General features: G+C 43.6%; 1 protein-coding gene across 3 annotated transcripts in view; it reads left to right on the top strand.

Annotated features, from left to right (window-relative positions):
- The window catches only part of rev1 (REV1 DNA directed polymerase), a 177,133-nt gene that overhangs the window by 138,698 nt on the left and 25,612 nt on the right, over positions 1–12,823 (top strand). For all 3 annotated transcript variants that reach the window (XM_067986238.1, XM_067986236.1, XM_067986237.1), the window contains exons 17-19: positions 7,458–7,642; positions 11,263–11,496; positions 11,672–11,753. In XM_067986238.1, coding sequence (XP_067842339.1) covers positions 7,458–7,642; positions 11,263–11,496; positions 11,672–11,753 — 501 coding nt within the window. The remainder of the gene's footprint in view (positions 1–7,457; positions 7,643–11,262; positions 11,497–11,671; positions 11,754–12,823) is intronic.

Raw genomic sequence — 12,823 nt, forward strand, 5'->3', positions numbered from 1 at the left:
AGGAGCTTTTTCCCTTCGTTGAGGGTACTATAACAAGGGGACATAGATTCAAGGTAAAAGGCGGGAGGTTTAGAGGGGATTTGAGAAAGAACTTTTTCACCCAGAGGGTGGTTGGAGTCTGGAACTCACTGCCTGAAAGGGTTGTGGAGGCAGGAACCCTCACAACATTCAAGAAGCATTTGGATGAGCACTTGAAATGCCATAGCAAACAAGGCTACGGACCAAATGCTGGAATATGGGATTAGAGTAGACAGGGCTGATGGCCGGCGCGGACACGATGGGCCGAAGGGCCTCTATCCGTGCTGTATAACTCTATGACTCTATGAGGGAGAGAGAAGGGGAAGGAGGGAGAGAGAAGGGGAAGGAGGGAGAGAGAAGGGGAAGGAGGGAGAGAGAAGGGGAAGGAGGGAGAGAGAAGGGGAAGGAGGGAGAGAGAAGGGGAAGGAGGGAGAGAGAAGGGGAAGGAGGGAGAGAGAAGGGGAAGGAGGGAGAGAAGGAGAAGGAGGGAGAGAGAAGGGGAAGGAGGGAGAGAGAAGGGGAAGGAGGGAGAGAGAAGGGGAAGGAGGGAGAGAGAAGGGGAAGGAGGGAGAGAGAAGGGGAAGGAGGATGAGAGAAGGGGAAGGAGGGAGAGAGAAGGGGAAGGAGGGAGAGAGAAGGGGAAGGAGGGAGAGAGAAGGGGAAGGAGGGAGAGAGAAGGGGAAGGAGGGAGAGAGAAGGGGAAGGAGGGAGAGAGAAGGGGAAGGAGGGAGGGAGAAGGGGAAGGAAGGAAGGAGGGAGAAGGGGAAAGGAGGAAGAGAAGGGAAAGGTAGGAGGGAGGGAGAGAAGGGGAAGGAAGGAGGTAGAGGGAGAGAAGGGGAAGGGAGGGAGAGATGGGGAGATAAGGGGGGAAGAGAGAGATGGGGAGAGATGGGGAAGGAGGGAGAGAGAAGGGGAAGGAGGGAGAGAGAAGGGGAAGGAGGGAGAGAGAAGGGGAAGGAGGGAGAGAGAAGGGGAAGGAGGGAGAGAGAAGGGGAAGGAGGGAGAGAGAAGGGGAAGGAGGGAGAGAGAAGGGGAAGGAGGGAGAGAGAAGGGGAAGGAGGGAGAGAGAAGGGGAAGGAGGGAGAGAGAAGGGGAAGGAGGGAGGGAGAAGGGGAAGGAAGGAAGGAGGGAGAAGGGGAAGGAAGGAAGGAGGGAGAAGGGGAAGGAAGGAAGGAGGGAGAAGGGGAAAGGAGGAAGAGAAGGGAAAGGAAGGAAGGTAGGAGGGAGGGAGAGATGGGCAAGGTAGGAGGGAGGGAGAGAAGGGGAAGGAAGGAGGTAGAGGGAGAGAAGGGGAAGGAAGGAGGTAGAGGGAGAGAAGGGGAAGGGAGGGAGAGATGGGGAGATAAGGGGGGAAGGAGGGAGAGATGGGGAAGGAGGGAGAGATGGGGAAGGAGGGTGAGAGGGAAGGGAAGGAGGGTGAGAGGGAAGGGAAGGAGGGTGAGAGGGAAGGGAAGGAGGGTGAGAGGGAAGGGAAGGAGGGTGAGAGGGAAGGGAAGGAGGGTGAGAGGGAAGGGAAGGAGGGTGAGAGGGAAGGGAAGGAGGGTGAGAGGGAAGGGAAGGAGGGTGAGAGGGAAGGGAAGGAGGGTGAGAGGGAAGGGAAGGAGGGAGAGAGGGAAGGGAAGGAGGGAGAGAGGGAAGGGAAGGAGGGAGAGAGGGAAGGGAAGGAGGGAGAGAGGGAAGGGAAGGAGGGAGAGAGGGAAGGGAAGGAGGGAGAGAGGGAAGGAGGGAGAGAGGGAAGGAGGGAGAGAGGGAAGGGAAGGAGGGAGAGAGGGAAGGGAAGGAGGGAGAGAGGGAAGGGAAGGAGGGAGAGAGGGAAGGGAAGGAGGGAGAGAGGGAAGGGAAGGAGGGAGAGAGGGAAGGGAAGGAGGGAGAGAGGGAAGGGAAGGAGGGAGAGAGGGAAGGGAAGGAGGGAGAGAGGGAAGGGAAGGGGAGAGAGGAGAGAGAAGGGGAGAGAGGGAAGAGAAGGGGAGAGAGGGAAGAGAAGGGGAGAGAGGGAAGAGAAGGGGAGAGAGGGAAGAGAAGGGGAGAGAGGGAAGAGAAGGGGAGAGAGGGAAGAGAAGGGGAGAGAGGGAAGAGAAGGGGAGGGAGGGAAGAGAAGGGGAAGGAGGGAAGAGAAGGAGAAATGGAAGGATGGAGGGAGGAGAGAAGGGGATGGAGGGAGGGAGAGAAGGAAGGAGGGAGGGCGAGAAATGTTGGGATGGAAGGAGGGAGGGAGAGAAATGGACAGATGGAAGGAGGGAGGGAGAGAAATGGACGGATGGAAGGAGAAGAAAAGGTGAGAGAGACAAGGGGAAGAAAAGGGAGCGAGACAAGGGGAAATGAAGGGAAAGGGGGAGAGAGAGTGAAGGGAAAGGGAGAGCGAGCGACCGTGTAGGGAAAGGGGGAGAGAGACCAAATTGGTTTGGGTTCATCAGTATCACTGTCATCTGCTCTAGGCCTTCTTGAACACCTAGAGAACTAGAATGGGGGCATATGTTGGAATACTTGCAGCAAGACAGTCCTTCAAGCAGTTTACATTGCAAATATTTTGTGTTGTATTGCCGAGGTGCAGTATGTGCCTGTCGGTTAGTGATTGAGTGAGTATGGGGTGAAAAAATAATAAGCAAAAGATGGTACGAGCCCTGAGCTCGGGGGAGGCTTCCAACTTCTCCCTCACGCCTCCCTCTATGGACTCCAGCATCAAAATTTTCAATATGACCTCTACAAAAGGGCTGGAAATTGCTTGGACCCCCTTGGGTCGTCTTTCCTCTCATCTGTTATGTTCTCCCTTTTCCTGTAAGCAAATATAAAGGGCAGAGATGTTGGAATTTTGAAAAGCAGAAATGGACAACCAAATGCTCACCCTGCATTCCAACTTGTGTGTGAGTTAGTGATCATGTAGTATGCATGTATCCTTTCTGGGAAGTGTGATTTCTGTATGACAGTAGTTGCATATTTCAGTGCTACCTACAAAGGTTGCGCTGCTGCAATATGTGAAAGAGCTGGAAGGTTGCCTGAGTCCTTTGCATGCTGCCTCGGTGAACCTACACCAGGCATACTATGGCCATATACTGTGTGTAGGCAATTGAAGGCAGCCTTCCAGAGGCTGCCAAACTCTTACATATATGCTCCCACATCCCTCTTCTACATATTTCCATTCATTACAGATAGCTATACGGAGAAGAGGGTGCCCCTCAGCCCCAAAGGGAGAAGCCCCACTTTGCTGCACTTGGTTAAGCAGCAACACAAAGGAAGCATCTTCAACAAGTGCTGTTGTGTTATAACCTCCTCTTTGTTCCATGATGTGAACAGGAAAATATTTGTCCCGCTAAAGGATATGCTGCAGCCCTTTGAGTTGCTGCTGCACTGTACATCCTCACTGGAAAGACACAGGAGGGCGTGGACACCTAGGAGTCCAAATATGTAATTCCTTGAAAGTGCAAGTGGATGAAACCATAATGGTCAACAGCATTTTGGGTTTTACAAATAGGAACATAGAATATAAGAGTAAAGAAATAATAAATTTGTATAAAACATTGGTTAGTTTTATTGTGCAGTTTTAGGCATCACATAATAGAAAATTATTAAAGTATAGAGAACGTACAATGTAGATTCACTAGGATGATGCCATGGATGGGAAACTATAGTTATGAGGAGAAACTTGAGATACTGGGATTATTTCCACATGAGCAGAGAACGTTAAGAGGAGATCTTTAAACTAATGAAGGGTTTTGGTAGAGTGAATAGAGAAAGACTATTTCCTCTGGTCGGGGAGTCAGTGATGAGAGGTTATCAATTTAAAATGATCACTGAGAGTCAGAAGAGAGATTAGGAGAAATTCCTCGCGTGTACAATGCTTTTCCACAGGGATTGTTTGAGGCAGAAACACGGGTTTATGAAAGGGAAATCAGGGTTTATGAAAGGGAAATCATGCTTAACAAATCTACTGGAGTTTTTTGAGGAGGTAACTAGTAGAATAGATAGAGGAGAACCAGTGGATGTGGTGTACTTGGATTTTCAGAAGGCTTTTGATAAGATCCCATACAAGAGGTTAGTGTGCAAAATTAAAGCACGTGGAATTGGGGGGAATATACTGGCATGGATTGAGAATTGGCTGACAGAGAGTAGGAATAAACGGGTCTTTTTCCGGATGGCAGGCAGTGACTAGTGGGGTACCGCAGGGATCAGTGCTTGGGCCCCAGCTATTCACAATATATATCAATGATTTGGATGAGGGAACTGAATATAACATTTCCAAGTTTGCAGACGACACAAAGCTGGGGTGGAATGTGAGCTGTGAAGAGACTGCAAAGAGGCTCCAATGTGATTTAGACAAGTTGGGTGAGTGGGCAAGAACATGGCAGATGCAGTATAATGTGGATAAATGTGAGGTTATCCACTTTGGTTGTAAAAACAGAAAGACAGATTATTATCTGATTGGGAAAAGGGGAGGTGCAACGAGACCTGGGTGTCCTTGTACACCAGTAGCTGAAAGCGAGCATTCAGGTGCAGCAAGCAGTTAGGAAGGCGAATGATATGTTGGTGTTCATTGCAAGAGGAACAGGGATGCCTTACTGCAGTTGTACAAGGCCTTGGTGAGACCACATCTGGAGTATTGTGTGCAGTTTTGGTCTCCTTATCTGAGGAAAGATGTCCTTGCCATGGAGGGAGTGCAACGAAGGTTTACCAGACTGATTCCTGGGATGGCAGGACTGACGTATGAGGAGAGATTGGGTCGACTAGGTCTATATTCACTAGAGTTTAGAAGAATGAGAGGTGATCTCATTGAGACATATAAAATTCTAACAGGACTAGACAGACTAGATGCAGGGAGGATGTTCCCAATGGATGGGGAATCCATAACCAGGGGTCACAGTCTCAGGATACAGGGTATGCCATTTAGAACCGAGATGAGGAGAAATTTCTTCACTCAGAGGGTGGTGAACCTGTGGAATTCTCTACCACAGAAGGCAGTGGAGGTCAAGTCATTAAATATATTCAAGAAGGAGATAGATATATTTCGTAATGCTAAAGGGATCAAGGGATATGGGGAAAAAGCGGGAACAGGGTACTCAGTTAGACGGTCAGCCATGATCATTTTGAATGGCAGAGCAGGGCCAAATGGCCTACTCTTGCTCCAATTTTCTATGATTCTATAACATTGCATCTTATTAGGAAAAATTGGGCAAATATTTGAAGCTGACAAAGATACAGGGAGCGAGTGGAATAGTGGGATTAGTTTTGGATTGCGCTAGAGTTGGTGTAGACATGATTGGATAAATGGCCTTCTGTGCTGTGAACTTATATGATTCCATCCCCTCAATAAGCAAGTTCCCTGCACCAAGTCCAGGCCATGCAGGGAGCTTAGAGGTTAATTGGATAGCCTTGCAGGTTAAATGTTAATTAACTGACTTTGCAATATCATACGAGTTTAGTTTGCTGGGAGATCAGCAAACACTTCGCCCTGCGCCAGGACCAGAATGTCCGCCTTTATATTTTCAGATCCTAGTAATTACACCCCCATATCTAAGGTGTAAATTGGTAGTGTATAGTGTAGTGTATAGTACTCGCTTAATAAGTAGCAGTGGCATGGATTTATGAGGGGAAGGTCATGCCCAACAACATTTTCTATGACTTTGAGGACATAAAAATAAATAGGTAGTGGAATTCTCTATGGCACAGTTTATTTGGATTCATAGAAGGTCTTTGAGAAAGTCCCACATGAAAGACTAATTATAATTTTTTTTTACGAAAGTTAAGCTTAATGAGCTCCTCATTATAATAGAAAATAATAGTTTGCAGCTTCTCTGCTAAACTATATTATAATTCATTTTCTTACATAGTGGTTCTTTTCTTTTCTCACCAACTACAGAAGTTATCTGACTTAACAAATTCTCTTCAGATGTTCCAGACTCACTTAAAAATCTATGGGAAAGCTTTCTTCAAAGGCTAGAGATAGATTTACTGATTTGAGAAAGACAGGTTGATAAAATACCATTGAAACTTATTGGCACAAGATAAATTTAAAGAATTGTTAAATTCAAAAAGAGCTGTCAATCAAACACACAAGAACAAATCTCACAATGTTTGTATTTAAATTGACCAGCTTAGTCTCTTCCCTGAACACTTATTTTTAGACTGACTAACTAATTCTTGCAACAAAATGAATTAGAACATTCCTCTGTGAGTGAAGCTAGTTTTTAAACCTGTTATGTACCATGACAAAATTAAAGAAGCTAATACCAAAAATGCTTCATTTTTGCCATAGGACTAAAACTGAACTTGATTTTCATAGTCAACTTTGCCCTGTTACCAACAGACCCATTTTAACATGCTTCACAATGTTCAAGATAGTGGTAACTTCATCAGTTGCCAGATAAAAGAATCCATGAGTTTCTTGCAATTACATCTTTATGTTTTGAATTGCTCTCCAGTATCTCTATTAGACTGGATCTCTGATGGTGAGCTATAAAATAGAATGTTCTCCTAGGATTACGGTTACAATCTTCACCCCGTCTGACATTTGTATGTACATTTTTCACTAGGAGACACATATAGCATAAAGAAACGCAAAGCCTCTGGTCTCCAGCAGAGTTCAAATGACATAGCGACAATTTTGTATTACAAGCAAAATGGTGTTCCTTGTTGTATTTCTCAAGTCGCTGGCCCAGGGCTAACAACTGAGACCATCTCTAGATATCAACAGAGCAAGACTTCTAGGCAAACTTGGTTCTGTCACAAGGACCTGCAGTTTTTTTTCTGTGCAGTCGCTATTTCCATTAATTACAGAAAAGAAAGAGGCTGCATTAAAAAAAATAAGATCTTCTGCTGCATGCATCATTTATTTCTTGACTGAGATCATAAGATAGCAGCTTATTTCTGTTTCTGTGCAAACTACACTATACAATGACTTTGAAATGATCAAGACCAGATCAGCTTGATACTGCCTCGGATTTTTCTTTCTTTCCTCTATGGAAATCATTGTCTTTCTTTGATGTTTCCCTCAATGGACAGGCCAGGTTTGGAAATTGGCATTTGAGGATTTGTGGTATTTAAACAGTATTGTGCCATAATAATTAAAATGGAACAATTTTTTTTACAGTATATTTGATTCACCGCTAATATTTATGGTAGAAATTTAATTTGCTATACATTTACAGATTTTTATTTTTATCTCTTGGACATTGTAATAAAAATATTGCATGATGATTTAAAGGAAAATTGTTCTGTTCTGCTCAACTTATTCCAATTTATTTAACATAATTCATAAAAGTAGTAGCATCACACCAGGCCATTTCACAACCCTTTATGAAAACCATAAGGCACTAGCTGCTACTGAATTTCTGAATTATGTGACTTTTCATACTTGTGCAGTGTCAGTTGTATTTAACTATCATGTGCGGTACTCACTCATTTACAACACTCATCTTGCTGTATTTGTTTTTTAAATTTTTTCATAGACCCATCTTGTGCATGGAAAAAGACAACAGCAACTGGAAATCCTCTTTTGCTTTCACCTAGTCGAGATACAAGCCTCAATAGTTCAGAAACTTCAGTAAAAGCTGGTGGAACACATACCCCTGAGAATACAGTTGTCCGTAAGGATCGACCTGACATTAGTATTGAAGTGCCATCTCCTTCTCAGGTATAAATATTAATATATAAACCATTTCCTGGTATTACTGCATCTTTAGTAGGAACAGTACGATTGCTCTTAGAATGGGGTCGTTTCTTGTTTGAATTTATAACTGAATTCGAAGGATTGTTTCAAGAGATTATCACTATCTCCCTGCTCAGTGTGAGACTACTTAGTGGTCATCACTTTATGTCCCTGGAGCACTCTGTTGCAGACCAACGTAAGTCACTTTATCATGACATTTTTCAACTTAAAAGTCACAGCCATTGTGTAAATAGCATAAACCACTAAGTTTAGTGTGATATGAAATTTTCACAGCGGTGGAATTAAACTATAATAATACATGAGCAACTTTGAGATCCAAGCACATCAATTCCACTGTTATAGTCCAATCTCGGACAAGCTCTTTGATAAACTGATTTTCTTTTAAACACATTCCAATATAGCAAGATCTTTGGTTACTTTAAATTTGGGAGCATTGAGAATGAAAAGCAACACTATGGGCCTGATATTAGGAGGGAGGCAGGTTGGCAGCAGGGGGTCAACTGGGCACGTGGGTAACGCGCCCAGTGAAATCGGTGGGTAACGCGCCCAGTGAAATCGGTGGGTTTGGCACGCGATCGTAAGTAAATTGAAGTCACTTACATTGGCTTCCGGGTTTCGTGCTGGATAGCTGCGCAGCGGGCGGACTGCGCACCCGCATCATAGGCTGTCAGCTGGAGGAGCCCTATTTAAAGGGGCAGTCCTCCACTGACTGATGCTGCAGAAAATAGGCAAAATTACAGCAAGGAGCAGCCCAGGGGGAAGGCTGCTCTCAGGTTTAATGATGCCTCACTCCAGGTCTTACTGGATGGGGTGAGGAGGAGGAGGGAGATCTTCCACCCAGTGGACGGGAGGAAGTGGCCTGCCTCTGCCACCACGAAGGCCTGGCTCAAGGTGGAAGAGGAGGTCACCAGCACCACCAACATATCACGCACCTGCATACAGTGCAGGAGGCGCTTCAACGACCTAACCAGGTCAGCCGAAGTGAGTACTCTTACTCATTCCCCTACACTCCGTCTGCCACATCACCACCCCCACCCCACATCTCCTTCTGCACTGCCAACACTACTCTATCACATCACTCCTCACACCCACTGAACCCTCATCCTCATCTTACCTGCACTTACTCATCTCCCCAGTTCTCATCCCACCACTATCACTCAACCCAATCCTCATACAATCTCATGGCTCTGTCTCATACTCACCCTCTCATGCCTCTCTTTCACGGTCAGCCTCACCCAACCTGCCACCACCTGTGCTGCAGTCACAGGGCATGCATCATGAATGTGTAGTAGGAAGCTTAAGGCAAACGTGTCGTGAGCATGAAGGGGATGCACAAGGGTGTCTGAGGGTTTGTCATGGTTTTTACTTATATATGATTTCTGATCAACTCATATTACATATATTGTCACCACTACTGCCACGTCTTGGCCATTCTTGACTGGCTTGTGCAATAAGGCCCTTTCATGAGGTTCTCCATGAACACCCTTGATGCCACCCTACAGTGGGTGTATGTGTAGTTGCACGACTACTTTGTGCAGGTGCTTTGTTGCGCAGCACTGTGTTTAGCTCCACGTGGCGGAGGTGGACGGCGTGCCTGGCGAGGCTGGTGATGTTGCTCGTCCTCCAATGGAGTGATGAATGCAGCAATAGACTTCAAGAGGACACAGACAGGCTGGCAGAATGGGCGGACACATTGCAGATGAAATTTAACGCAGAGAAGTATGAAGTGATACATTTTGGCAGGAAGAAGAGTAGGAATTAAAATAAATGAACTTGTGAAAATATTTAGTTTGTTTTAAAATAACGAAGAGGACATTCTGTTCAGGGAAAGATGACGTGCACTAGATTTTTTTCCGGTTTTGTTTGCTGTTTTCTCAGAGTTCATAGTTCTGAAAAAGTATATTGTAATATATGTAAGTAAATTATACTTTTACTGTTCGAGTCTTTAATCAAAAAGGTGGTTCGTTCCAAAGTATAATGGCTTTATTAAGAAGTTGTGACAAGTAACAAAGATGTTAAAATACAAAAGTACAATCAGGCATGCAAGTGAAATGAATACAATCTGACAAAGTTGATCACGTAACAAGGACCTCGAAGTGCACCATCAAGAGTCCTAATTAATAGGCAGTGCAGACGTGCCCCGAGAACGTTCTGATTAGTACCGAAAAGAACCCAACTTATATATGTTTTAAACACAATTAGCTTGGTATGAGCTTCCCATCAATCATCCTGTCTGTCCCATGGGGCTGCTATCAGTCTCTACTCCCTTGTACATACAACAGGTGGTATTAACAACCCTCTATTGATTTGTGGCCTTCAGGATGGTACTAAGGAAATCACAACAAGGCTAGGGATGACTCCCTTTCCAACTGATAACCAGGGATGGGGACAAATGTTTAATTGTCCATGGAGGCCATCTCTTCCACAAGGTTGTAGACAGCTTTTTGGACAGACAGACAGCCTTTGTTCACAGCACAGCAAAGATAATGTATTTTCCTTAGCAAGGTTCACAATATTATACAGAAAGCTTGTATAGTGCTTTTCTTACATGCTGCATATACAGGATCCTTATTTATTGCACCCTAACTAATGGAAAATCCATATAAGGCCCCTTCCACCCCAAACACACGCGTACACCCTCTTGTAACAACCTCTTTAGTGCCTTTCAAGACAGCATGATGTATTTCCTTGTTTTCTTTTTTAAAAAATTTTTCTCACCCTTTTCTCCCCTCTTTTTGTCTGAAGGCACTAACTTCTTACCAGGGTGCAGTTCCCTGGGTACCTCACCCAAGTGGCTATTATGCATCTGTAAATCTTGAGAGTGAGTACTGACAGGCTATTAAACTGTTGGGGACATCACTACCAAGCCTGATCCTGCCCTTGCCTGACGTCCATTTACACACACACCCAGCACGGATCCCCAGATAGCTATCAGGAGGAGGAACCTTGGCCAGTTTTCCCCAGAGGTACTGAGGCCATATGTACCAATTTACTGCTAGTCTAGACAAGTGTACCTCTAAAATCAAACTTACATGTTCATTCAACTCTCAGGGGCAAGATTCAACCCTTTTGAATACTGAATAAGCTTTACAGTATTCAGCAAACACAACTTCTACCATAAAATGTATGGAAAAGTATTTTCTGTACACCTTTTATGCTGAATGTCAAGTGGAATTCAGGATAAGTGTAGATCTGAACATTTTTATTCATGGAATACGGTGAATTATCAAAATTGCATTCTTTGTATTCTTTATTTTGGTAGTGAAATGCTGTAGTTCTTGAGGCTAAAGCAGCATTTTAAGGACTAATTTTAAAGGAAGTTAATTGCCTAATTTTCTGTTCATGTAATTAATTTAGAGTAAGACTGCTTTAATCTTGACTGGTAAATCAGTCAGTAATGCTTGTGAAATTTAATGCATATCCTGTGATTTGTAACTTCATTAAATATTATATGTAGTAGTAATTTTACTGTGTTTTCATGACTACTAAGCATCTTGTGCAGCAAAAAAAAACCTAAATCTTTTAGAAAATCCGCTTAGAGGAAATATTTCAGAAGTGTAATGTGTTGTTTTTCTCTTTTTTAGATTGATCCTTCTGTTTTGGCAGCACTCCCTCCAGATATTAGACAGCAGGTAGAGCAGACATATTCGGCTCGACAGCAGCCCAATTTTACTGATATCCGTGTCAAAGAGTCAGTGAAAGGCATTGTTACTGGGCATGTACCTGTATCAGTGGGGACAGTGATTCTAGAGCTGCCAGGACCTCAGGAACCAAGCAGCACTGCTGGAATGATTGTAGCCCTCCCAGCTTTTTCACAGGTAAAGCATCTGTTCTGTTTGTGCCTTTTCTGCATTGTATCCAGTGCCTTTAAATTCAAATAAGAATTGTTTTTTGTAAAACTTAATTAACAAATTACTATATTTGTACAAACAACTAAATCTTCATCATGTAAAGAGGATTTGGTATTCAGGATATTTTGCTTTTCAAACTCAGGTTGACCCTGAGGTTTTTGCTGCTTTGCCCACTGATGTACAAGAAGAACTGAGAGCTGCTTATGATCAAAGACATCGACAGGGTGAGAATATGAGGGCCCTTCACATTTTTATCCTAGTACTAACTCTTGAAATTCTGAAGTTTTTTGGGGGGCTAGCATATTAAAATCTAATTTTGTAAATTTAACTCCACTGAATGTAACTTAATAAATAGATAAGTAAAAAGAAAGAACTTGCATTTATATAGTGCCTGTCACAAACTCAGGACATCCCAAAGCGCTTTACAGCCAATTAAGTACTTTTGAAAGTGAAGTCACTGTTGTAATGTTTATGAGGGAGAAAAGAATAGAAGGATATGGTGATAGAGTGAGATGAAGTAATGTGGGAGGAGGCTCGTGTGGAGCATAAACAACGGGGCATAGATCTGTTGGGCTTGTTCCTGTGCTGTAAATTCTATATAAATGTAACTCAGCTGAATATAACCATCAATGTTATTCTCATTTATGTTTACAAAACATGATCATAAGTATACTCCATTCATAAATATGAACCATTAACTTAATAATGTTTACCTGGTGTATGAATTTAAAGATAGAAGCCTGGAAATTCTGTGGACCCTTTTATGGGCGCTCAAATATGTCAGGATGGGATTTCTGCTCGCCGCTTTGGCCTGCCATTGACCCCGTTCCAAATCTTGGGATCAGCGTCATTTAAAAAGTTACGGCTACACCCGTACCAGAATTTTTACCCTACACTCTTTTGTAATCAACTGTTCACTGAGACATACAACCTAACTGTTTATCATTCTCACAAGAAAAGTCTTTCTTGGAAACCATTCAATGTAATTTGCAGATAAAATAAACTGTCTCAATATTTATAAGAATTTGGTTGTTAACTTCTTCCATTTGTATAGACATCTAGGGTTATAAGAAGATTTGCTCAGGAGAACATTAACCTAGATTTCCATTTGTGTTGCTACCATCTTTTTTGTTTCAACAATCATTGCAATCTGATACAGGTAAATTGAGTAGAACTCCAGAGTTTCTATCCGTACAACTTATATTATTCATTTTTAAGTAGAGACCCACAGGTGCCTCTGGGGAGAATTCAGTGTGAGATTCATGTTTCTGCCCATTTTCTCCCCTTGTACAGT

The sequence above is a fragment of the Heptranchias perlo genome, chromosome 6 (genome assembly GCF_035084215.1).
Source record: "Heptranchias perlo isolate sHepPer1 chromosome 6, sHepPer1.hap1, whole genome shotgun sequence".
NCBI lineage: Eukaryota > Metazoa > Chordata > Chondrichthyes > Hexanchiformes > Hexanchidae > Heptranchias > Heptranchias perlo.